This window comes from Epinephelus moara, chromosome 22 (genome assembly GCF_006386435.1).
Source record: "Epinephelus moara isolate mb chromosome 22, YSFRI_EMoa_1.0, whole genome shotgun sequence".
Classification (NCBI taxonomy): Eukaryota; Metazoa; Chordata; class Actinopteri; order Perciformes; family Serranidae; genus Epinephelus; species Epinephelus moara.
Window position 1 is genome coordinate 6,210,207 of NC_065527.1, and position 27,140 is coordinate 6,237,346.

At 42.2% G+C, this 27,140-nt stretch overlaps 1 protein-coding gene across 1 annotated transcript in view; it reads right to left on the reverse strand.

Moving 5' to 3' along the window:
- LOC126383889 (retinoic acid receptor alpha-A-like) overlaps positions 1-27,140 on the reverse strand; it is a 102,407-nt gene that overhangs the window by 14,711 nt on the left and 60,556 nt on the right. Inside the window, exons 4-6 of the mRNA XM_050034633.1 lie at positions 23,092-23,252; positions 13,734-13,910; positions 3,384-3,588 (exon numbers count right to left, since the gene is read on the reverse strand). Of these exons, the coding sequence (XP_049890590.1) occupies positions 3,384-3,588; positions 13,734-13,910; positions 23,092-23,252 (543 nt within the window). The remainder of the gene's footprint in view (positions 1-3,383; positions 3,589-13,733; positions 13,911-23,091; positions 23,253-27,140) is intronic.

Consider the following 27,140-nt stretch of genomic DNA (forward strand, 5'->3'; position numbering starts at 1 on the left):
TTTTGTGGCTTTGAACAAAATTTGGAATGACTGACCTGGTACATGTATAATAACACACACTACACCATCAGACCAGAAGGTGGCAGTGTGTGCACAGAGATCAGCTGCTGCAGGAGCTGCAGTCAAGGTGTGTGATTATTACAGATGCAATCAGAGGTGTCTCACACTGTCCACGGATTATGCAAGAGTCTGTAACATTTGCAGAGTCTCTGGGGATTGAGTATATAAATATATATTGTTAAATGAAACCCCGGCAGTGATGGAGCCGGAGCAGCGGTGAAAATGAAAGGTAGAGAGGAGGGAGGAGCGCGATGGTGACAACTGTGTAACTTTAGTGGACATACAGTAAAACTTTGTGTGTGTGTGTGTGTGTGAGAGTGAGGGGGAGAGGACAGAGACTTGTGTGTTAACGTGTGTGTAGCCTGGCATGAGGGAGTTAGTCATGCCTCGGGTATCTCAGTGGAAAACAACCAGAGAAGGCTTATTTCTTCTGGGAGGGCAGTTCAAACATTCTGCTCAGCTAACAGACGCTCCTGTGACATACCTGTACGTCAGCCCTCCTTCCCCTTCACTCCCCCCCGACATGTTTGGCTGTCAGGATTGTGCTGCCTCACTGATAGCAACCTGTGGTTGACCTGGTTTCAGACTCCTGTGGATTCTGGCTTACTTTCATCCCAAACTGGGCTGCAGCTCCACTCAATATTTATCCGCAGGAATCAATACGGGCTGACTATGTTGAATGGAGAGCAGTCAGGCATGGTTTTAATGTGGAGTGGATCAGTTTGTTCATTCCACTTGATGCACCTCAAGACTACACTATCAACTCTGTTTACGTCTTTAAATCAGAGTTAATGCTAAATATATGATGTAATCAGGCTGCAAAAAGCCTTTAATTTGACATATCCGTCGGACAGAATGAAAGAGTGTGATGGGGTTTTGCAGACAGACACTGATATGTTTTTTGGCTGAAGCTGCAAAAGTGTTTCCTAACCCGGGGGTCATGAGATAACTCTGAGGGGTCACAAGGTGATTAACAAAATGCTGAAGACGACAAATCAAATCTTCTGTTAAAGTTCAACTGAAATGAAACTGCAGCAAACAATTTAGATTTGTAATGTGTACTTCTTATTTTTTTGTTTTCATAAATGCACCCTGTGTCTGTGCCCACACCAGATTCTATGGATAAACTTGATCACATGTGTAATTTTAAAGCTGTCGTCAGTATCTTTTATGAAAATTACTTTGTGTTATATTTGCTACAACTGTCACTTTATCCACACAGTCGTACACAAGACAGATGATCTGTGAAAAATAATCATGTCCGTCCTCCTCTTCCTCCTGCTTCTGATGGCATTTGCTGGAATTTATCTCAACGCATCAGAGACAACCAATCAGGGTTTAGGAGTCTCTAATGCAGCTGTCAATCATGTCAATCATGGCTTGTGAACTGCTGGTCGCAAATGTCCTCGTTTTACAGCTAAACAGTACACTAAATTATGTTTTTAAAACATTTCAGAAGAGAAATTGGCAATATAGTAACAAAATCTTGAGTCACATCGTCGCATTTAGTGCCGTGTGAATATAGTGACAGTTTTTAGCAGTTACCCAGTGTATGTAGCTTTAAAGCAAGTCTGTGTAACGTTTGCTGAGCAGCTGCCACAAGTGGTAACAAATCCAGAATATCTCTTAATTTCTAAAGATGGTCTTGAATCAGTTGCTTTAAAGATGTCATTATTAAGGTGAGCTGACAGAGCAAGCAAACAGTGCAAAGTAAATCTACTTTCAAGATGCATGGAGATGCGAAATAAGTCTTAAGAAATAAAAAAATCCAGCAACAGTTGTAGTGTATAGAACAACTTTGCTAAAGACCAACACATTTCAGCTTCTGCAGGGTGTCGACAGGTAACAGATCCTCAAAGTTAATACTTTAAAGACAGTTTCAACATTTTTAAACAATACATCTTTTTCTTTAAGATTATTTTTTGGGCTTTTGTCTTTAATGGATAGGTCAGTATATCAAGTGTGGAGGGGGAGTGAGAGAGGGGATGGCATACAGCAAGGGGCCACAGGCTGGAATTGAGCCTTTGTACATGGTGCGCCTGCTCTATCCACTGAGCCACCAACGCCCCACATCTTGTTATTTTTATTCAAGCATTGCAGGTAAGGATAAATGTAAGGAGTATATATGTGGTCACATGCAGAGGAATGTTTCATGTTGGCGTATGGTTTTTAGAGTGAGTTAGCTTTATCTACATTTTGCCAACAGGTAAGTGCAAGTATTAAATAAAAGACAGTTTTAGGTTCAGTGGTACTTTCTCTTTACAGATTTATAACATCAGAAATCTGGACTTTAACTCAGAAAAGCTCGACTCATTTTGACAAAAAGAAATGAAAAGATGGACACATAAAATTAGATAAAATGTTTGTGGCAATTAAGACTTCACAAATTCAAATTTCAGACTATTTAATGACTTTAAAAGGCCTAATATTTATAAAGATTTTGACATTTTAAGGACAACCTGTTGTCACAAGCCCAAATGAGTTGGTCTTAAAATATGGTTGTTGTGTGTACAACTGTTGCTGGAGTTTAGACCTGAGTAGAGCAAGCAAACAGGAAACTACTATTATTCTACTTCCTGCTTTACTTTGTGTGATTGAAAAAAATTAAATATTTATCTGAATTGTAGTATAATAGAATACCTATCTAAAGTCTGTTAGTTAAAGTAAGACTGCAGCAGCAGAAATGGTTGGGAAATGAGCAAAGGTACATTTGATTACTTATGAATTCATCTTTTCATTTATGGGAGAAAACCTAGTTAAGTCTAGTTTAAGTTACAAAGTCTTGCATTTTCAGCTGTCATTGTTCTGTCTTTACTGACCAAGTCAAAAACAGCCTCAGCCTATATTAGCTTTCGAGCTAATGCCCCCATCTTGACCTCATTGACACAACTTGTCCTGCACCGCAGCTTGTTGAACAAGACTCATCAGCAAAGGTCAACACGTGTCATCTCAGATGCTAAATGATGTGCTCCCTATTCTTCAACTGCTACAACAAGTTTGTTTACTTTGTCTCTGCCTGCCCCTCCTCACTCTGCTGTCAAACAAACATGTAGCCAGCACGCCCACTCAGAGGCTTGGAGGCATTTCTGCTGTACCCTCCCTTTCAAATTAGACTTTAAAATGTAACAATAAGACAGGAAGATCATTCTGTGGTTGAACTGCTACATATGCAACATGTGACGACAGGTCCTGAATATTTCCAAGCAGTGCTTCACACTAATGTTTGTGTCCTTCCTTTCTCTCTGAGTTACATTCTTATCCTGTCCTTTCCTGTTGTCCCCTCCCCTCACTGAGCGCCCAGCACTCTGCCCCGGCTCACCCACCTCCGGAGATGAGACAGATGGCACTGAGGAGGCCTGTCTCCGTGTCGTCCATCTCGATGGGCAGCAGCTGGTTGGCAAAAGTGAACACCAAGTCGGTGAGCGGGCCGAAGCCAGCGTTGTGCATCTGCGTCCGGTTGAGGGTCAGCCCATCCGAAAAGGTCATGGTGTCCTGGTCGGGCGTGTACCTCGTACAGATGCGCAGGATCTGACAGGGAGGGACGGAAAACAGCGAGAGGACAAGTCAGCAGGGATTTAGTGGACAGGAAACTTTAAGTGATATAACATTGGGGGTTGATTTATAGAGTTTGGCTGGCAACATTTTTAAGTTGAGGAGTTTTTATTGCAAAAACTGACAGATTGAGTGTTTACCTCAGGCTATTGTCAGTGTGGAGAATGTTCCAGGAAAGTTTTAAATCATCAGTTGCCAGGTTGTGAAAAAATCATGGTGACAGATTAAACCATATGACCACGCACTTCTGGGAAAAGGCTGCAGAGGATCTGCACCAACATCCATTTATTAATAACTTTCTTAATGGATTATCAGCATTTATAACTGTATTATTATCAAATAAACAATGAACACAGAACAAAGGTGTTTTTGTGCAGCAAGACCGAATACAAATAAAACCAGAGGGCCTACTTAACTTCTCCAAAACCTAATATCTGAAAGGTTGTAAATTATACAATAGGTTTATGTTTTTAAATGAAGGCTATTTACAATTTTGTTTTTTATTTTTTCGCTTTTTTTGTGTGTGTCTAAAACAGACTGCAATGTGACAATTCGGGGCAAGTGTTCACCGTCAATTTAGGTCCACTAAACGAGCTTATGGAAAGGATCCTACTGAGATAGACCTTTTTGTTTAACCAAAAACAGCCCTGAAGTCACCATTGCCAACCTGACCAGACTCCATTTAAACAAACAGTAATTTTAGCATTATAGAGCCAACATAATTTCACATCTAAGTGGGTGAACTAAGGTTTTTTTTTTTAAACCAAACCAGACTTGGTGAATGTTAGAACAGTGTAAAAACAAACCCAAAAGGCTTTTGGGAGTTGAATTTTATTTCTGTCGATTTTGAATTAAGTGTTTGTTACGATTATAAAATTAGTGTGTATTTAAATGAAGTCTGGTGGGTTTGGTGACGGCGATTGTGGGGCTTTAAAAAAAAGGGATCTTAGTCTTTAACAAAGAGGTCTTTCTCTATATGATCAATAATGTTGTCAGACTTATCCATAATAACAATCTGTGCCAGTCTGTGGCAAAACAAGCCCTTTTACCAGACGTAAATTAATTGACGGTGTGACCATGCGCCTGCTGGCTGCAGCGCTCTCTCAATCTCGCAATACTGAACCAATTTCAAAAACTGTTGCTCCCATTGGTCACTTAGATGCAAAAACATGGGAAAATATGGTCCAGGTTGAAAACACTTATTACAATTTAGCTATAATAGTAGCTAACTATGCTAATACATTTTGTTTTTTCTGCCCGTGATTAGCTTTCATCACTTGTTCATAGTGCTCAAAGCATTGAAATTTTTAATTTAAAGCCGCACTAATCAATATTTTTATATCAACAAATGATAAAATAACTGTGTAATGTCAAAGTGTCAATCATAATTACAAACCCAAAGAGATTTATCACTCCTGTAGTTCCCATCAGCTCTCAGAAGCATTCAGCCTCTTCGCTCATTGTTTTGGTTTCCCAGCCTGCAAACCTTACTTTTATTTATCTTCTTTCCAACAGCAGGCTTGATAAACCCACTGTACATCACCTGCCCAGCACCACACAGCGGACAGACACAGCTGGCAACAAGCTAGCAAACACAGTGGAGCATTTAGCAGCTAAAAAGTTGCAAATTTTACTCAAGAGTTGGTGGAGACCAAAACAGAGATAAAAGAAGAGTAAATATTGGAAATATTGTACTTGTGAATGTTGCTCTGTGTCTCCTTGGTGTTAAAATAGATAATTATTCGTTAACATGTTTCCATAATAACTTAATATGGTGACAATATGTCAGGTGATGTGTTTTCAACTTGTTCTGCTGCCCCCAAGGGGCCAAAAAACAAACAAACAAGCAAACAAAAACAATTACAGCAGCTTTAAAACTGAGAAAATATGTATTTGTGTGAACCAAACCTCTAACCAAAATCTAATAAAGGGGGGAAATGCACAAAATAAATCAATAAATAAAACTAATTGAACTGGCCGGTATGTTTAACCACCTGATACGCCAAAGTGTGTGATAGTTTTCATTTTGACTTTCACACCATTATTCACCTGATATATCCCCAAGACTGATGATAACCTGCTAACCAGGGCAGGTGAACTCTACAATGAGACTCTAGGTCAGAAGTCTGAAAGAGGTCTAACAAGTTTCCCATAAAGAGCAACAGAGACAACAAGCACAACCAAAACAATGACCTTCCACACACTCAAAGAGAATAACCTTTGTGTCTCCTGCTGCACCATGTGTGTGTGTGTTTGTGTGTGTGTGTGTGTGTGTGTGTGTGTGTGTGCACCTAATGAAGCAACTGATGGTGGATGTGAAGCCTACAGTAGCCTTTGAAGCTATTTGAGTGGGCTGGCTCTGACAGTGAGTGGCAGGCGTGTCTGCAACATGAAACAGAATAAAACATGGCTACTGGCGGTGACTCGCACCGGCTGGCCAGGCCTGCGCTTAGACACGCACACACACACACACACAGATACACACACGCACACACACACACAGATGCAAACACACACAAATATACACACATAGTGTTTGATCTTTCCTCTGACACTACCTCACCCAGCCCTTGTGCACAATATCTACGCCCTTCACCATAGAAATGTGCTGGTGAGCGGATGCTGATGGCTGAGCGAGAGCCAGAAAGTCATCACAGCCGGCCTTCAACTTCTCACCCCTGTGTCCCTGGGAGTTCACTTCACTTTGTCACATCTGACAAGTATGACTTAGTCAATACAAAGTCCAAAATCCATCTATTAATGTCACACCGCCACTGAAACCGAGCCGGTTAAAAAACACACTGAATAACAATCACTGTATGTGCAGCGAACTAATCCTCACTTTCATCAGCATTCATTTATCCAGGTTGTGTCCGGATGTGATTTAGCTACTTTGCATTTACACCTCACATAAATATGCATCTTCATGCATTAATCATTGTATTGCATTTCCTCACCAAAATGTAGATCGCTCCGTGTGTCACTTCCTCTCTCATTTTTCATGTCCCTTATGGGCACCAAGCTGCAGGGAGGCATTTACTATTCTCTAAAACAGCACCCTTTATTAAAGATAAATCACTTACTTACACTTAACAAATATAACCTACATATTTCAGTAATAAGTCAGCAATTATATTAACATTTGGGCTGCCGGATTATTGAAAAACACTGTGTTTAGCCTGTGGTTTTGTTATGACACAGTTACAAGTAATAAAGTTTAAAAAGTCTGCAGCTATTTGTTATCAAGATAAAAAAAAAGCTTTTTAAAGCTAAAGAAGGGCTGGCAATGCAGTGGAAAGATGCAAATACTTTTGAAACTGGTGCTACAATTGTAATGCATGCTTGTCGGTTTTGACAAAGAAAACAACATGGCAGCCAGCTGGTAACCAAAGATCTCATATTAAATCATATTATTTAAACAGTAAGCAAAATATGTTTCCAAAAACATTTGAGGTGAGAATAAGAAATGCAGGAACAATATTTTTGGTTTATATTTGATCTGCGCTCCCTAGTTTTACCGTTTGAGTCACCATTTTTCACAATACAAGAAACAGTACACGGCCCACTTCTCGCATTACAGCCAAACAGTGCACTAAAACTTGTTTCTGAAGACATTTGAGGCAAGAAATAGGTAATACAGTAACAAAATCTTGTTACCAGCACTGCCTAGTTTACTGTTTGATAAAAATTTGTACAGATTTTGAAATAGAAATGAGAGAAAAAGATGAAGATAAAGGGGAAATTCAATTTTTTTTCACTCTGTTATCATATACACACCGAGCACGCTGTGCAAGGACCCTATTGAAATGCAAGGAATTCTTCTTCTTCCCCCAAATGAATTGCATTTTTGGGAGGCTTAACAAACTTCATGAAACTTTGCACATATATCAGAACTGCTGAAAAATTCGATATTTTAAGGGTCTCATGCTTGGCGCCCCAAAAATGGCCCAGTCGCGCCCCTTACAAAATTTCGACGTAACAGCCCCTGAAACTGGTTTGACCTACATATATGAAAATTGGTAGGCACATGTAACACAAGACCCATGCTCTAAACCCAGCAGGAAGTTGGCCATTTTGAATTTACTGTGCCATTTTTCTGCAGTTTTGGCCACTTCCAGGGGTCGTACTTTAACAAACTCCTCCTAGAGATTTCATCCGACTGACTTCAAAGTTTGCACAAACAGGACCTATATATGCATTAATGGAGAAAAATCAGAGTGAGGGGGCTGCCCATGGACAGGTGCCCTGAGCAGCTGGAGGTTCAATGCCTTTCAATGCCTCCTCGGCAGTGCCCAGGAGGTGAACTCGCACCTCTCCGTTTCCCAACCCAAGTCCCTATGGCCTGAGCTACTGCCACCAAGAGGGAGGACTCTCCCTGTTGATTCGCCTCTTTACTCTTTATGTCCAAAGTAGCATGCAAAAATGTGAAAGTACAATCTGCAGTTCGAGCAACGACCCTAGAGTCAGCAAAAATCCGCCAGATGATGCGTTTTTAGCTGAGAGAGGGAGATCTGGGCACCGGCAAGATGGTGGGAAGCTTACAACACTTCATTTCCACTACCCACACTGTTATGATGGCTGAAAATCAGCAAAGCATCCCTTTAACTAAGTCAGTACGTCTAAATGTTAATAAAGCATTTTTATAACTCAAACATTTTTTTTTAATTGACAGTAAAGATACCGACAGGAAATGCAACAAGAGAGAGTTCATGGCTGAAACTGAAGCAGGGACGTGGTGGTTATACGAAGCGTCGCAGCCACTCAGCTGGAGGATTCCCTCATTAAGCCTCTCTAAAGGGTGCTTTATTAGAAAATGGCACAAAATCTAATTAAGCTGACTCACTTAACCAATAAAACACAAAACTGCAGTTAAAACAGCAGGTGTATTAGCATGGAGCTCATCGTCTACACAGCACACATAACCTTAACTAACACATTACATTACTTACACATTATAAGTTATAGTGTTTAGTTTTCTGAAGGTGTTTCGTTTCCTTTTACTGAAGTGTGAAAATCAACTTGTGGAGACTTGAAACTTGCATAATCCATCGCAGTGAAAATTACCCATGCTTCTATTTTTGCCTCTTACATAATCCTAGATGTGTGGTGATGCAGCTGAATGTCTGGAGAAGAAACACAATGAAAAAGGTCCCGTGATGTGTCTGCAACATGGAGTCGTCCCAGACACTGGAGGGGCGGTGCATTCATGTGCACCTCTCTCTGACTTTCCTCTAAAAAGTCAAACTAAAGGCCACATTCATACCATGAAGTAATAGGCTACAAAATAATAAAGACTCACAGTAAGCTAACTGTCCGTCAAAGCATGGTGTGAGCATCAGTCACACTTCAGTAGATTGAGTGTCTGTGGTGACATTATACAGACGTTGGCATTTTTGCACCTCATAAAGGGGTGAAGAGAACAAGAGAAAAGAAAACTGGCAGTCCGTTGGATTAGCCCTGAAAATAAGACAGCTGTCTGGAGAGGTGTTTCAACTACGGCATGCTGGCTGGGTCACAGAACTATTAGCAACTGAAAGTGGCCAGCTGCTGCAAAGCTCCATCATATGCAAAAACTGTAGTCTCTACTGAAACTAGTTAGCCACATTGGGTTTGAAGTGTCCACTTAATTTAGTCTGAAAAACAGAACAAATAGACAGACTTGGCAGGTTTAGTTTGTGTCCCACCTCCTAGTAATAAGGTTCCTTTGATCAATTTTATTAGTTGTAAATAAAGGCTTTATACTGTTAATACATCATTTATCAATGCTTTATAACTCATATATATATGTATGTATGTATGTATAACTTGTCTGCAAGAAATGAAAATGTGTATTTCCCAAAATGTCAAACGTGCTTTAAGGTGCTGGACATACTGAGCCAGAAAACATTGTTACTACAGTTAATAGAATACTTTTACTGCTAGTAAACGTAGTATGATGTTTTCTGGTGGGCGGGGCTTAGCTGGAGGCAAAACAACTCTCCATAGACATTAGCTAGTGCTAGCTAGCAAGTTCTGTTGGCTTGTTTTAGACAATGGAGGAAGATGATGTGAGTGGTGCGTTCGGAAATACTCATTCCGAGTGCTGGAGCGCACTCTGACACAAACTGGGCCGCTCGTAAATTCGGAGCGCTGTCTGAATGTACCACTGGTTATTCAGAGCACCACACACTGCACTCTGCGCACTCTGTCTGGGGAGACAGAGCAGGAAAGCGCCGAGCGGAGCGATTGTGTCATTAACGTAAGCGCTCGTTAATATTTAGAGAAATATATCGCTCCGTTTCTTCCACCAACAGGGCTCTCATTTTAGTGTAGAGCGCCAGACTGAATTTACGAACACATCATGTCAGGTCACTCACTCTCAGAGTCCATCAGTGTGACTTGAGTAAGTAAACACTGACCAACGGGACCAGACTGGCCGACCCGTATGCTCTCACTCAGTGGATGGATGATGTCACAGGAAGCCAATCTTACAAAGCAGGACGACACTTGAACAGTTTATCCAGTTTGTTTTGCTACCGAAGCTAATGTTAACTAATGCACTTGATAACATGACATGATAACCCTTAATTCACATAACGTTATTCTTCCCTACAACAGGAAATACTTTTCCCCTAACCTGATATGAAGTGTGCGCTGCACATGTGAGCATTTTTGATGATGGCCTCCGTCCAGTCCTTTGGTCTTATCACATTTAACCATAGTTGTCTTTGTTTTTGTTGCCGGGCAGTGGCGGCTGGTTTTGAGCCATGACTCCTTCTATTCTGGCTCCCAATAACACAACAAGACGACATTTTTAAGACTCCTATGGAGCCTACAGCCCTGTGGTGGAGAGGCAGGTTTTGCCTCCAGCTAACAAACTGATGTCATTGTGACATCATAAAAGGTTCTGTGGCTGTATCAGGTCAAAGGGCAGCTTTTTAAAGCTGTCTTGTGCTCCACATTATAATGCAGCCTGTATTAAGAGTCCTTTGACATGAAAATTACATTTAGAGCATGGAACACTCTGTTGATGTCCTTGACAATATAATAACACCAAAAACACTCACACTACCTGCACGTCTAACAATGTACTAATATTACTAGAGTTCAACTCTGAATTATAGTCCAGGTCACAAATTATGACCAGATGACACATAACAAGCCTGTCGTCACTTTCTTCCCACTTTCTCTTCCTTCCTCTTCCTCTGAGCAATGAATGCTAATCAAATCACTGCCCCCCCCCCCCCCCACCTCCTTACCCCTGACACCCACAACAGCCGAGCATGCAAGACGCAAGAAGGAGACAGAAGAGGAAGGGAGACAGCCATTTGCCTTTTTCCATCTCATTACTGCGGCTACATTAGTACAGTACATCGCTCCACTTAACAGCTCCTAAATAACAAACATTCGGCTGCCGCAGACATGTCTGCATCTGTGCTCCATAAAGAACACACGGCATCTCTAACAAATGAAGAGCGAGTGACTGCCCAATATTAAAAAAAAAACCCAAAACAAAACCCACAGACGAGCCTTCCAGAAAAGATTAGAGGCTGAAAAATGTTCCTGTGTGTGTAATCTAATCTCCGCTACAGACAGCTACTCCTCATGAAGAATTGAATTGACTGGCATGATCAATTAATCGGATCTTCCTTGCTCCCATTGGCCGGCGGAGTAGGTCATCCAATAAGGTTAGAGGATTGGTCTAATGGGAGCTGGGCTTGAGGTTAAACACACCAAACCCCCAGAGATCTGAGGCTATTGACTCACCACGCAGTCTAAATGAATTAATGGATTCTTACACACAGGAACAACAGGGAAATGAGAAAATAAATATTAGAAATCACTGAAGCAGACAACTCCCTGTCTGCTAAAGAGGTAGGTTTATATAACTGTGTCATGGCACTGCTGTGAAGAGTTCTAGAAAGGTTTTTAGCTCATTACTGAATATTTTAGAGAGTTTACTGAGGACGCATCTAAACTCTAAACTGTGTATCATTGAGTTACTCTGTTAAAGCAAAATTGGTTCACAGTATGATGACTAACATCGACAAAGAAGCAGGAAAGAGACTGAGACTGCGACACTTAGCAGAAATCTAAAAATATGCCAAGACCTAAAAGTAAACTTTCTGTTTTTGGTGAATGTATCCACCTTATTCCTGAGGGCACTACAGCAGAAATGATCATGGGCGCAACTTCCTGTGAGATAGAGGAAGTAGCAGTAAGCTAGTTAGTCCCATAGACTGTCTGTGGTTGGTCCCAGTGGCTACTCTTGGTGGCTAACCGCCAATGCTGGTTCTTTTCCAAAGTATTTTGCCTTCAGTTTAGCAAATACTGATTTATTTTTTAACAAATATTTAACTAATGTTAACATAGCATTTTCAAAAATGTCTTTGCGGAGCTCTGGTACCTGTTGCACTGTCCGTGTCTGTGACGACTAACAACTAGTCTGAGCTAAATTTTTGTCTTCAGCAACTGTGTGTTGAACATGTGACCCGGACAAAAAGGGATTGTTCCTGTTGCCGTGGTTACCACTGATATGAGAAGAATTTCACTAGACATAACGGAAAAGTATTAAATCAGAATCATCAGAAGAGAATGACACGTAGACTGACAGGTCCGTTACTCAACGTCAGTACATGATATCCCCGTCTTTCCCCGTCTGACTTCATTCTCACCCTACATTTGAAAATTGCTCGTTATGAAATAAACTCAGCAACATCTACAAGATCTATAAAAGCAGACTTGATGGGAGAAACTTTGACCCATGAGACAGGAAACTGGTGACGCAGATGGTGATGTGGAAGCTTGATTGTAGAAACTGTCTTATATTTTTTGGCACACGCCATTTTTGGTTTTTGTCCGTACGTACATTTTTAGTATGGATCCTACCACTGCTTTATAAATGAGACCCCAGATCTCCGCCAGGTGACCAAGCAACTGCTAAGCTTATTGCAACCCAGAAGCCAATTAAGATATGCGTCTTGTGTTATCCTTCTGGAATCATCTCTCCCAGCTCCCTCACAGTCAAGACTGCAGCAAAAATAACAAAAACAGTTGACTTACTCATCTCGTATCGTGTATAACTTTAGTCGTTCATAGCATTTCGGGTATGGAATTAATCTGCAGATGCTCCGGTTCAAAATGGGACCTAACTTTTCCATTGACGAAACAGCCAATAAAACAGATTAGAACCAAGAGAGGGTTTAAATCCTACGACTCCCCACCAGTCAGTTAGAACTGAGGAAGCCTCTTGGATGAGAGGCGAAATGTCTTCAAGAAACTCCAGATGCCTCTAATATAGCACTTAGAACTACCATGACATGGATGACTGAGAATCTTCACCAACACGTCATTAAAACAGGTTTTTCAACAATTGTGAATCACCAAAACCACAAGAGATCTTTGAGTATACAGTCATAAATGTACAGACAAAATATTAGGCTGATTGGTCCAGTAGTTTGGGAGATTAAGTGCGGAGAGATACATAATCACAATCAGTTCCCTCCAGGCGTACACTTCACAAAGACACTAGCTAAGTTCTGAGTTACCGTCACAAATTTACTATTAGAAAACATTTTGTTAATATTATGAACTAAGAAAGCTGTGTCAGGTTCTTAACATATGAACATCAATCAATTTTAGTTCACCCAGAGATGATGCATTTGTCGGTGGTATTTGAAGTAATATCACAACTAGCTTGGAGCCAATCATGGTAATGTACAGTACGCAACTTACACAAGTGTAATATGGAAACCTCTCAATCGCAACTTTTTTTTTTTTACCAAGTTATTAAACTTTTTTTTGTGGAAAAAAACACATCAGTATTCCAAACAAAGTATTTTTATGGAAGGAATATTTTAAATAAATATTTCGGTGTGAATGTACTGCATACTCAGAATAACAATCTAATTATTTGGGGCATGTGTTACCTTAGCAGCTTGCTGGTAAAAAAACCCATTTTGATTGGCTACAAGACTTCTGGTGCTGATTCCAGCATATCAAGTGTTTTGCTGAGCTTGCAACCAACTTTGCAAAAAAAAAAAAAAAAAGCACCACATCACAGCGACTTCAACAACACAAGGACTTGTCTCATTCCCCAAACAACAAGTTTACTCCTCTAAAATAAAAGCACCAACACCCACCAGAATGTCCAGGCAGGCAGCTTTCAGGAGCGTGATCTGGTCTGCGATGGTCAGCGCTGTGAAGCCAGGCACTCGTTTGGCAAATTCCACGATCTTGATAATGCACTTAGTGGCCAGCTCGCTGAACTTGTCCCACAGGCCCAGGTCCAGCCTCACACGGTGGTCTGCACTCGAGTTCTGCAACACACACACGCATATGCAAACACACACACAAACAGAGCGAGACGTCAGGCGAAGAGGCAGCTACTTTTGTCATTGCACAGACTGCTGCTAATGATCTCCTCAGTGCACCCTCTTCACTCTGCTCTATATGTGTCACACTTACATACAGTAAATAGGCTCCATAAGACCTGAGCTCTCAAAAACACTGGCAGGATTGTTGTTGTGAATACGCTGAGCTGAGCCGGTTGGCCGGGCCCTGAGATAATGAGCGAAACAGTGTCAGTGGGATGCTTTGGCAATGATGGGATGCAGAAACAGAGCTGTGACAGGTAGCACAGAGCGGTTTAAAGCCAGAGGTGCCATTAATACAGCTATACGGTCCAGAACCTACACAAACACCGGGAGGGAGCAGGGATGGGTGGAAGCCAGGGAGCAATGGAGACATAGCCACAGATCGCAATGTGTGGAAAAGAGGAAAAAGTGTAAGTAAATATGCTGTAGGACACCAGAGAGAGGGAAGAAAGAGAGGAAATGACAGATGAAAGGAAGGGAAGTTAAGTGTGTGAGAGAGAGGCATTGTGGGAGGGCGCAGGGAAGAGGAGCTTGAATCCTGGGAGTTTCTCTCATGGGAGGTGATGTGTATGCTGAGGTGAGATTGGTGCATCAGTTTATTAATTTATGTCCTTTGATTAAAAATCATGTGACAGCTGGTGTCATCCACCTCTGACGTGTTCTTTCTGATTATTATTTTGGATCTTTGCCAAGAGAAATTATTCTGCAACTTTCAACAGCATTATTTCTAAAGGAAAACTCTGGTTTCTAAGTAGGAGTGGGGAAAAAATGACTCACTCAAGTATAAAGATTTTTCTTTTTATTCATTTTATTTTTTTGCAATGCTGGAATTGATTGATATTATTCAGATACTGAGGTGGAAAGAACTTGCCGCTTTTATTGTGGTAATCTACAAGTAACATGACATCATATCTGTTACAAGAAAAGCAAGAAAGCAGAAAATGGCGGACGATTCAAGGACACAGACTTCAGCTGCTCTACTCAAAATCAGCCAGCCGAGCACAAACTTCCCGCTGGATCAGCAAACTTTTTCGTTGCTCCCATTTCAATGTTTTTAACCCCCATTGAACTTCTTCTTGGCAATGTCACTGTGTTCCCTGATGACAGCTAATAACTCAGTGAGTATGACGTTATAAATGATATAAGTGATGGCCAAAATGATGAAAATAGACCCAAATTACATGCTAGAATATCTTTGAATTCAAGTGTCGAGTTCACCCACTTCCCGACGTCCTACAAACTCGAGGGTCTGCTCTATCGACGTGGAAGGGCCAAAAATGGGGGGTAGAGCTCTGTTCCATCCCTCTATGACCTTCCTATCAAAAGTTATTCGCGAACATACTTTCCCCTTTTTGGACCTGATTCCTGAAGTGTTAAGTTCACCCACTTCCCGACGTCCTAGAAGGTCGGGGGTGGGCTCTATCGACGCAGAAGTCCAGATGCTGCTGACCTTGATAAGAACACGACTTTAAGAAAATATATTTTTTGTCATTACAATAAATAAAACTTAATTACAAAAGTATTACTATCAGCAAATCCCTTCACTTGTTAGAAACTTGTTCAAAAGAAGCTGAAATCAACTTCCACTGGTAGCATCAAAAAGTTTTTTTAGCTCCATCATTATTAGCAGTTTATTTGAGAGAAGACATAAGAAAGGCATTCAAAGTAGTGATTTTGCAATGTTTGAGAAAATATGTTTACTTTCTGTTTGTCTGGGGCTGCAGCTAATTTTCGGCTATCAATTATTATGTTGTTTAGTTATGACAAAGACCCAAAGGTGAGTGGTTCAATAAAGAGGCTGATTTTCCATTTAGGCATCTACCAAGTATCTTCCAGAGCTTTAGTCTGGTCAGAAACAGCAGCCAGACCATGATGGGACATCCTGACTATCCAGGAATAAGTCAGACTAATGACATTTTTCCAATCCCTCACTCAAACGGATATATTAGCCTGACCTTATTTCCATCGATGTGTTTTTGAGTGAACACTGACCAGAGCTGCTCTGAGTCTGAAATGACAGCAAACAGCCAGGAGGAGAAGAGGCAGAGGAAAAAAGAGGGAAAGAAAAGGCCATCAGAGCAGGAGTTAGTGCGACGGACGGATTCACAGAGACAGAGGGGGGAATGAGCAGCAGTTGGGGAATTGTTTGGGTGGAGCGAGGGGAAAACCGCAGTGTGATGGTTGATGGCGGGGATGGAGCATCTGATGATCATTTGTTTGTTTTCTGATGGTTTACATGGAATAGCCCATCTGCTCCACATGAGTGAGTCTCCACATGTAGCAAGGACACCGCACATACACTCACTGTGGAGGAGGTGACACGAACACACTGAGGAGGGGGACGGGCCTGACAGAAATCTAGTATGTATACAGGTTAAACACCAGAAAAGACAAGATGGGGCCAACTTGCTTTGACCTTATTACTGGAACATTGTGTTTTTTTTATGTGACCAAGATATTTACTGACCAGGACGTTTTAGGGTGAAAAAATCAACCTGTGAGTGTTCTCTGGTGAGCAGCCAATGTAATGACATGTAGGAACAGGCGTTTCCAGGCGCCTCTCCATCAGCTCTATGAAATTTGTGCTAAATCTAGAGTTGGTGGGACTTTCTGAGATTGGCATTGGACGATGGTGGCGTATGGTTGCAAGCGACTCATCCGGCTGAGGAAATCAACTCACTAGTCTTAAAACTTTCCTTATGCCCACTTCTGATAGCTGGTTGTGTTTTAAACATCAGTAACCATTGAGGAAAAGATGGAGAAGATGGGAACCAGCTCAACTAGCATTCTGCTAACAATTGCACAGGTGTTCGATAATAAACTGGACGACGTGCCGAATCTGTTTTGGGAACAAAAATATCCTTTGTCAAGGAAATTCGGCTAAACCCTGGAACACCAGATCATCCAACCAGGTATCTCTTTTTCCACATGCTGATCGAACAGGACAGACGACTCTGGCAAGAGAAGGGTGGGAGGCGTGCGCTTTATCGTGAATAAGGACTGGTGTGACAGTGGGAATATGAGGTGCTGTCCCATTCCTGCTCTAGATCACTGATATGCCATTCAGAGGTGGAGTTGTTGGGGTTTTGTTTTGGACACTTCCGCTATCTCACTGGAAGTCGCGCCCCTGATCAGTAGTGCTACAGTAGTGCCCTCAGGAAGAAGGTGGATATTCACTAGCCTGATACTGTATAACAGCCATAACCATGTACCAGTCAGACACTCGTGCAAACCAGACTGAATAATAGTTTTATTTTTTCTTGTAGCATATATGTTTCTGAGTCCACTGCTTTCCCTCTTTTTTCCATTATGTAACAGGGCTAGAGTTTCAGCATGTAAACAAACAACAAACAGCTATATAAAAAGTGCTCTTGACAGCATCAATAAGGTTTATACCACGGCCTGGGCCTGCAGAAGCATTGTGATATGTTAGGAGTGTACACAGTATGATACACAGGCCTCAGGAGAGGAGGAAACAAAGCCTTTGTGCAGCTGTAATTGACTGTTGCATTGCCTTTTATTTTCAGATCATAAATGCATCTGCAAAGAGACATTGACAAAGAGTACGCTGAGTCTCCAAACAAACTCCTTGGACATTTAGGCTGTTTATTCAGGATAAACAACTGTACTGAAAGAAAGAAGTCAGGAGCGTGAGGCAGAGAGACAGACGGGAGAATTGATCAGAGTGGGCAGAGAGAAACATGCTCTCTTTGTGTATTTTAGCCAATATTATTGATACTCCCTAATGTTGACGTTGTAGCTTCTCTATTGGAAAATCAGAATAAATCCTGCGTTAAGGCCTTGCAATTTTAAAGCAAGTTGTATAAGCAGATAAATAATACATAGAATTGACAGACAAAGCAATGGACTCTAGGAAAATATATCATTATATAACCAAAGTATATCAAAACCCAGACAAAGGGAATATTAAAGCTGGACAGAGATAAGGAAATCCGTCTATAGCATCTAACAAGTCAATCTTAAATTCTGATTTTTTAACTTTTTAACTTTTAACAGTGGAACCGAGGGAGCGTACACATGTCTACCCTGCAGCTTTCTGAAGAACACAGCAAAAGAAAAAGACAAGCTATAAGATTTCTGTTAAAGCTGGTCACAGGGGTGTTATGTAATCTATCCATTTATGCAAAAGATGCTGTAATTTGTCATTCTGTGCCTCATTCTGTGTCAGGGTAGAGGAGCCTCTGCAGCAGCATCAGACCAAGAACTCTACACTGGAAGCCAGACGAAGGAAATTCATTTATGTGGTCTTCTACACATGATTAAAAGCGTTTGAATTGTACACCTCGCTGCTGGATCGTGACACTCAAACACTCAGATATTTGAGCTTTTCATCTGCTTGCATTAATTTTACCAGTTTACCAAAATGCCATAATGTGACCTTTTAAAAACTGTGGTGGTTACTGTTAATGTGCAAAGGTCAATTTTCCAATTAATAACCTAAATATGGAGGAAGCTCTGGAAAAAAACGGAGCGATCATATTAGAATATGATAAAATGTACTTATAAAAACAGGGTAAATCTGAAATGACTGCCCATTTCTGATAAAAGCTTGGGGTAAGAGTTGCTATGTACCAGGCAAGGCTTGCTACCCTTTGCTGTCAACCATACTTCACTGACCCTGTCTCACTCCAATGTCGTCGAATACCACCACTTGTCCAGTGACTTCCGGCGTCAGACACCGACGAAAAAAGTAATCCTTTCACGTTGGCATGATAAACGGCCAGTTGCCATTATTGTTAAACTGTGAAACACGGAGGGACAACAACACAAGTTAAGGGGGCGGAAGTCCGAGTAGGGTCTGAAGGAAGGGTGGTGGATGGGTCCAACAACCACGGACTTTCACCCAGGAGGCCAGTGTTCACTTCCCGTGTGATTGTAAAGCCAAACCCTGTTCTTTTTTCTTAAACACAACCACATACTTTAGTTGTTGAGTGCAAAAAAACGTCAATTTGTGGTGTTCTACCGTCGTATTTGGAAGAGGCTATATGCAAACTGTGTATACTGAAAACAGACACAGCGTCCCAGAATGTCAACAACCAACACACCCAGGGGACCTTGTGTGTCTTATCTCAACGTGGAAAGTCCATGACCAAACGTCGATATCTGACCAGGTCGGAGTGAGAATGGCTGAACACTGAGTGCATTTGGCCAGAACACTCATACCTTATACAGGTTGCCATCGTAATTTTGAATTAAAAGATCTTCCGATTAGTGGATGACCCACTTGCCCCGAAGTAAGTGTAATAGTTTTTTCTTCTGCATGAACTTTTTGGCTCTCCTTCAAAGAAAAAAAAGGGCAGTTGCCAGAATTTTAGGAGTTCATGGGTCCAAGTTACCCTATCACACCAGTAGTGACCAGGGGGCCATGGCCACTCTGCACTGCAGTCTGCTCAGTTGTATCTTGGAGAATTACAACCTAAGGCATACACTGGGAAAGGGAAAAGGGCCAGATAACACTCGACAATTATGTTAAATTTTGGCGCGGAAAAAACTTGCATGACTAAGCTTATTTCATATTGCCAGGAAAAACAGTTTGGTACAGAAATACTGAATTATTCATTATCTATTGGCCTGAAAGGAGTCACATTAAAACAACCTGATCCTAAAAGCCAGAAGCAGCCTGTAAAATACCAACCATTAGTTTTAAACTGCAGACTGTAAAGTCTCCCGATTTGAATTTGATTACTAAAACCCTAAAATTCCAAGAAAATAACGATGAAATGATCTCTGGAGAGCAAACCAGTTTTGAGCTCAGCGGGAAGGTGAGCCAGGTTTTACCCCCTGAAGCTGTTAAAGAAAAAGAAGCTGGTGGGGAAAAGTGACCGACTAATATGACATCCTTTGCTGAAAATCCAATATGTACTCAATATGTTGGCAAACTTCAACATCAGTCTGAGCCCAGCCCCGGGAGCTCATTCAGCATGAGAGCGCTTGAATACAGCGGCGCCCTCCAGCCCCAACCAGCCCACTGAACTGACTGTGGAGACAGCTGGAGCGGCCCTCCGCTTTCACAGCACATCAATCCCCCTGAGGTTGTTACCGTGAGGCACTTAGCACCGCGGCTGCTGGACACTGTCACGAGCAAACAATCTATTGTGTGGCCACCCGAGAGCGAGGGAGGGAGATAAAGGGAGACAGAGAACAGCAGAGAGAGAGCGAGATCATTAAATATGATCTGGGGTTAAGTGAGAGGCACATTAGGGCCGTGCTTAAATCACAGACAACGAGCTGCAGTCGACACAACAGCACTACGGACGCACATTCCACTGATTGACATCCGATTTGATGGGGAAGGAGGAGGTGCCGAGACCTGTGTGTGTGTGTGTGTGTGTGAGACAGAGAGTGTGTGTTTGCACAATATGTCGGGGGGGATGGAGGTGGCTGATATTAAAGCAACTTATCTTGCTCTTCCCTCTGGGTGGAGAGGGAAAGCAAAGAAAAAGGGGGAGCTCAGGAGGAAGGAGGGTGAGATAATTCGCAGTTGGATTTTTTTTTCCACCCCCCCTCTGCAATCTCAGTCAATTACACAAGTCCCATAATTCAATAGAGCGAAACAAGGAAGTTGCCGGGGAATTCTAATTTCATTTATGAACATTTATCCAAACAAATTAGACAACTTGCGACATTAGAAAAGAAGCTGGCAGTGTAGAAATGAGCCCTGCGCAGTACATCAGCAGGCCCGTGTGTACAGATGCAGAAAGGGAAATGGCTGTAAAAGCGACCAGCACCTGTGACAAATAGCGACGGCGGACAAACTGTAATGTGGCTAATATCTCTAAGGCTGGGCCGTGTGCTCTACAGCAGCAGAAGCCTCCGCCGCCGCTGCCTGGAGCCGCCGGGGCCCCCGCCGCGCGCTAATGTTTTATTTTGTCTTTGAAACTGCCAGGCTCGTTTTTCATCACCATCACTGTCAATGAAGGGTTATTCATTGTCGAGCTAAGCCCTCTCACTCGCGCAGCTATCTCCGCTAACCCAGCAATGAACTCCTAAATCACTGCAGACTAGGATTTGAATATTTCACCACATAATTGGAGCTTTAACCTAATCTAGGGGCGCGGGAGCTCCTCTTCTGTTTCCGACGAGGAGGACTCAAAAGGCGCATCAGGATCCAATCGCTTGTAATAATGAGGAACTTCTCACAGTCTGTGAGCAAGCATAATTACCACTGATCCAGATTAAGGCTTTATCTGAGGCTCGACTGCCACTCCAACAAACAGCAAACACTGGCTTATATCATAACCAGGGAGCAAGATTTTTGCTATTATGTCCCACCATTTTCAGCTGTGGATTTTGCCTCAATGCAGACTGTTTATTTTGTAAAAATCAGGAAGTGTCTCGCGGGAGAGGGAATGGGATGAGGGTGGAGTAGAGAGGGGTTACAGCGATTAGGAGCTTTGTGTTGGGATTGAAAGGGGGAAAATTCAGAGTTATGGAGATGGAAGCTTACTGTACTTTGGAACGACAGCAGCATGCAGCTACACACAGTGGAGAGCTAATAGCTCCACTGTATGCCAGTTTGCTCCATTTCAGCTTCTCTTACCCATCACAGCTCCAAACTTTATTGTCAGTGACTGAATGATTTTCATTACCGCAACAAGAGAGGCATTACTGCACATTATGGCTGCTCAGCGGATTTGTTTGTCTTTGTATAAACAGTATTTTACATGACTGACAGGTGTCATGAGATTTCCAAAACTAGTGCCATCAAATCATTAAACGCACACCTCCCCCCTCCTGCTCTCACACACTCCCTACAGAAGCCTGTTTGTAGAGCGTCGGTGTCAATCACAGCTCACTGGCGCCGACTGTAATCTATATGTAAGTTAGCTTAAAAACAAACACATTAGACGCTGTCAGCTCCCTGCACAATGCTGCCATGCCTGCGTGTCAATCAAAGCGCCGCAATCTCTGCTTGCTATCAAGCTATCAGCCGTCCTGCAGCTCCAACTGCTTGCCTGTCAAAGCGTCACACAACTCAGCCCAACAAGGGTTTTGCGCCGTCGAGTACTCGCTCTGGAGGTTCTCTCGACATTTGCATGACCTCCAACTTTTGCACCGAGTCGTGACGAGTGCAGAAGTGCTCCTCAGGGGGAAGAGGAGCTCGTTGTCACTCAGATGAGGGGAGTGCGCAGTCCTTTGCAGGGTCAGCCGCTTTGAGACTGGATAAGCAAGGGCCTGATGTGTCCAACTGACGAGATTCTTCTTCAAGGTCCTGCGTGGATTAGCATCCCCTCACTATCTGGCCTTTCATGGGTTGTTAGTTTAGCACAGGGCCCGGCGTCTGAGGGTTTGAGGGAGGTTCAGGGACAGCACAGAACTCTCAACCTTGATGTCGGGAGATGACAGGGATAATAAAGCCTGCACAAACCCTGACAAGTATTCTTGACACCCAGCTTAGCTCAGTCGCACATATCCATCGCCTGTTTTGATTTACGGAAGCAGATAATGATTAGCTGGATTAGCTGCATTTATTCCACCTTTCAGACATGTAGAGTCGAGTTGGTGTCTGTCTGCCTCAACCAGACGGATGGGCAGCTGTCTGGCTGGCAAGTATTTCCCTGACGAGGATTTGATGTTGGCAGCTGCAACGTCTTCCAGTCCTGACACCTCCTTTTTAATTTCTCTTCTCGCTGTCGCAATATATAAAAACTGGGGTAAACAAACCCTGCCTCCATCTCTGGTCCGTCTCATGAGACGCAGCTGGAAGTCATGATGTGTTAGCTGCACGGTGCTGCTATGATGCATGCTTTTTATTGTCTTTCCATCACACTTAATGTCCAATCAATAGCTATTGCGAGAAGAAGAAGCAGTAATGCTGGTGAGGATTCGCCCGGACAGTCAGCAGTGTACTCTCCAGCTGCATTACAGGGGGATTTAGAGTACAGTACAGGAGATTGATTATCATTATGAGCTCTGCACTTGCGGCTAGTTTGCAAGAGCAGATCAAAGGAGCATCAGTAAAACAGGGTCACAGAGTCAAAGACACATTGTAGCTCTGATATGTTTATGATTCAGAAAAGAAGTGCAACCAAAGTTAAACACGCTCATTGATCTGCTGTTCAGATGTATACTTGCAGAAAGCACCACAGGACAGTGAACTCACCGTGGTGTATTTGCCAAGCTGGCAGAGGGAGGGGAAGGTTTCTTGATGGGCCTTGCGAATCTTTTCAATGATGGTCTCCAGCTCGGCTGTCAGCTCGTAGCTCTCTGCCAGCTCCGGCTTTGGGCTCTCCTTCTTCTTCTTATTCCGGTCGTTTCGAACAGCTGAAGGAGAACAAAGGATTAGGATTAGCGTCAACAATGACTTGCAAATGGATGACTTGATCATCGAAGTAAATGTGGACTTGAAACAAAATGAAAGGCAACTTGAAGAACAACAGAACTTTGTTGCTAGTAAGCATTTTTCGGGTTACTTTAAAGAGATGCAGCAAGTTGTCAAGTGAAAAAAAAGTGAGACCTTATATAAGGACAGAAAGTTTCTACTCTGTCAGCTCAACCAGACTCTGTCAGCTTAGTGCCACTGGCAAAGTCTGACAAAGAAAGAAAACAAAAGTGTCTGAAAACTCAAGTGCTTCACATATGGATGGTGTGATCTGTGCGGCTAATTTGATTAATGAATGATTAATTACCTTCATCTTTTTACTCAGGGCTGTTTTGGTGCTTTGTTATGTGGTTTACCTGCAGTGAGTTGAGGCCTACGAGTAAACTAGAGGGTCCCAGAGGGACAAAACGCTGAGGCAGTGGTGTAGTCTATGTGATCCGCAGGTATACCCACTAAGAAGACATCCAAAAAATGTGCAAGGATATGTAACAACATAGTTTTGTGACAGAACTTTCACTCCAGCTATTTATTTTCACAAATAGGCTACGGGGTCGAGAGATGTGACAGGAAGCTGAACAAATGCTGCAGAACATGCAGAGAGAGACTCGTCGCCATTCCTCGCCCCCACCCTGCTGAGCTCAGTGCGCAGTGTGTGTATAGTGAGAACGTGAGAGAGACACAGAGAGTGACGGTGTATGCGCTGAGAGCAGACAGGTGTTGGTGATCAAAGCAGAGAGGAATTAACTGTAAAGTTGTCGAGTGGTAGTAAAGGTACAGTGAAGGTTTCAGTTCGTCCATGAATAAACACTGCAGCTCCTTGAGACCAAGGTAAAGTTCCTGTGTCTCGCTTCTTAACTGCTGGGTAACGTGAAGGGAGTTAGCATCAACCTCGACCCTAGAGGCAAAACAACCAGTGGTGACCCTGGAAATTTTTCATAGGGGCGGCCAGATCGGGCCACTGGAAATTAGGGTGGCACACATTTTTACACAGACTCAAACAACTGCAGCAACGTACCGCTCTAGTGTGGAGAGCATGAGGGTCATGACATTTAACACAACAGCACTGGTCTCTATTGTGACATATAACATATACATCGGCAACGCTCTATAAACAGTAACAATGGCATTAACATGGAAATAACAATCATTGTTTTCCCAATGTATGTGTATGCATTTTTTAGCTGCTGTTCTTCTCTGAGTTAGCCACTAACTGCTAACAGTTAAAAGCTACTTTTCACATTTCCTGTGAAGGGTCACACACACATAACACATCATCAAAACGTCACAGCTGTGCCCATGATCACGTCCTGCTGGCTGTCCAGTTTATACAGACTGTTACTACCTCCGTCCCTGGTTCAGAGACAAGACAACTCCGTTCCTCCATTCTGCGACTGTAGCTACCTTTTACACAGAACAATGCAGCAGCATAAAGGCGTGAAATTCTCGCCTTGAAGAGGCAGTGTAAAAAGGGCTTTTGCCATTTCTTTAATTTGTCCAACGATTTCGGCGTTGACCTTTACCGACAGAAGTTGCCATATCTAGTTATCTCTCCAGTTAGACATTTTCGTTACTGTCTTTGTGTAAATGACACTTCCTCTTCACTCTAATATGTTTGTTTTCTTCCAGTTTCGAACAACCCTCGTGATAAAAGCATCATAAACACGCCAGCTTGCTTGCTGTGAATTCTCCAGACGATCACCTGCTCTATTCACACATGGGCTCATTCGGACATTACACAGACCTTGAACTAAAGTCCATTTCACGTCCGATCCAACTGATTCGGACATTTGCGTTCTCACATACAGCTCCTCCGGGTAATGTCTACATAGTTTCAGATTGCAGTGTATGTGTGAAAGGAACTCATGAGAGTTCAGAACTTGCACACTGATATACTTTGGTTTCTTATTCTACAGCCAATGATACTAATGATCTGATGTGCATTGACTGATACAGTTAACATTTTGAGTTATGTATCCATACATGTCACGTGATTCATTGTTTTTTTTTTTAAATAGGCTGCTTGTTCTTTTTCTTAAAAAGGCAAATATACAGCTTTTATTTAAAGGAGAAGTGATTCTAAGTAAGAAAACATTCATGGGAACAAGCCAAGTTTGAAAACACCACACAGAGGCCAATTTTGAGGTACTTTTAAATAAAATACACACACTTACAAATAAAAATATGCTTTTTATCTCCATGTCTTAAAAGGGAGGGTGAGTAATTGTGTGCACAGTCTATGTGGCTGTAAGAAAATGCAGGAATAAGCTAACAAAGGGAAACAGAAGACTGCTAGCGAGCACACATGGATTTAAACAATGTATGTTTGAAATTCTCTTGAAAACTGTCTTTGCAAATGTTTTATGACGAAGGAAATGCACTCAGCGTGTTTAATAAGCATCAAGAACACAAAATGCGCTGTGGTGATAATGCCATTGTTGGACAGTAACGAGCATCAACTGTTATTTTTTAACCTAGATTTTCTCTCCAACGGATTATGGCCGGTGGACGTTGAGAGGACACTGTGCCTTGCACTGAATAATACGCTACATGTATAAAAATGCTTTAAAAAAACCTAAATAAATCCTGAGGAGTGAGTCATACAGTACCAAACAGTCAGGAGCTACAACAAAGCCCAGGTTGCTGTGCTTGTTGTGTGTGTAAAGTGCACCCTGAGAGAGCGGAGTCCGCGGAGTGCTTTGCTTCATTAGGTGCAGATCTTTGAAGTCTGTCACAGCAGGAGATTCAAACAATCCAACCAGGTTTATTACTCAACACACAGCATGATCATCCCAACATCACAACTCTCTGATCAGCTGCACACTCCCCTTTAGAATAATAAGGAGAGGAGCTGGAGAGAAAGAGCCGGGCCCATTGTCAGAGCTGAGACACCCGAGGGACCTTCCTTGGCTGGCAACACAACATCCTCTGCCCTAGTTTACAATAAAGCCCTTTATATTCACGCACTAGAGCCAGCTCGTGATCCCATATTGCACTAAGATGGTAGAGTGGGACGAGGCCAGCCCTGTGAGGGTTGGGGTTTATTGCTGGTGCAGATTTACAGTAGTCAGGACTCCAAATACTTATTTCTGTTTACATGCTGTAGATATTCCTTTTAAAGTGACATGCACCAAAATGATTTTGACTGCACCATGTATCTGTCCATCTTTATCTGCACTGCCAGGTCCGGGTCTAACCAAAATTACAGTAATGTACAGTGAAACTACTTTAAATTTTATATGGTCACAGGAACATTTTAGCGAATCTAATATGGAAACATTGTTTTTTAAATCACATCAGGACTCTTCACCTCTCTTCCTCTGTTCCATATATCTATCATCACTTAATATTACTGACTGAATATTGACCTCTAGACTCCAAATACCAACTTCCCATGATCACTGCAGCTTTCAATGCTGTTAATGTGAACTTCACTAAAATTATTTTTTTGAACAAATATTTATAAAACAAAAGTAAAAGACAGCACTAAAATCCCATGTGAAGAGGTGTGTCCTTTGTACTGATGCATTTTGATAATAACTTTAAATCACTTGCTCAAAAGTTATTAAAAAAATATATAATAATTTTCCACAAATATATCAATACTAGTCCATACCCATTGAGTGCAGCATACCATACCATGACTTAGTCATACCAAAAATTAGAAAAAAACAACAACATTGGTCCACAGGGGGAGCCACAGCGATCGGTCGCATTTTAGCCATTTTTAAGCATTTTTCTGTTGTTATAGCGCCACCCAGTTGCCAATTAGAGTTAAATTTCTCCAGTCACCTTGAGGCGTCCTGTTCTACATATCTACCAAGTTTAGTAAA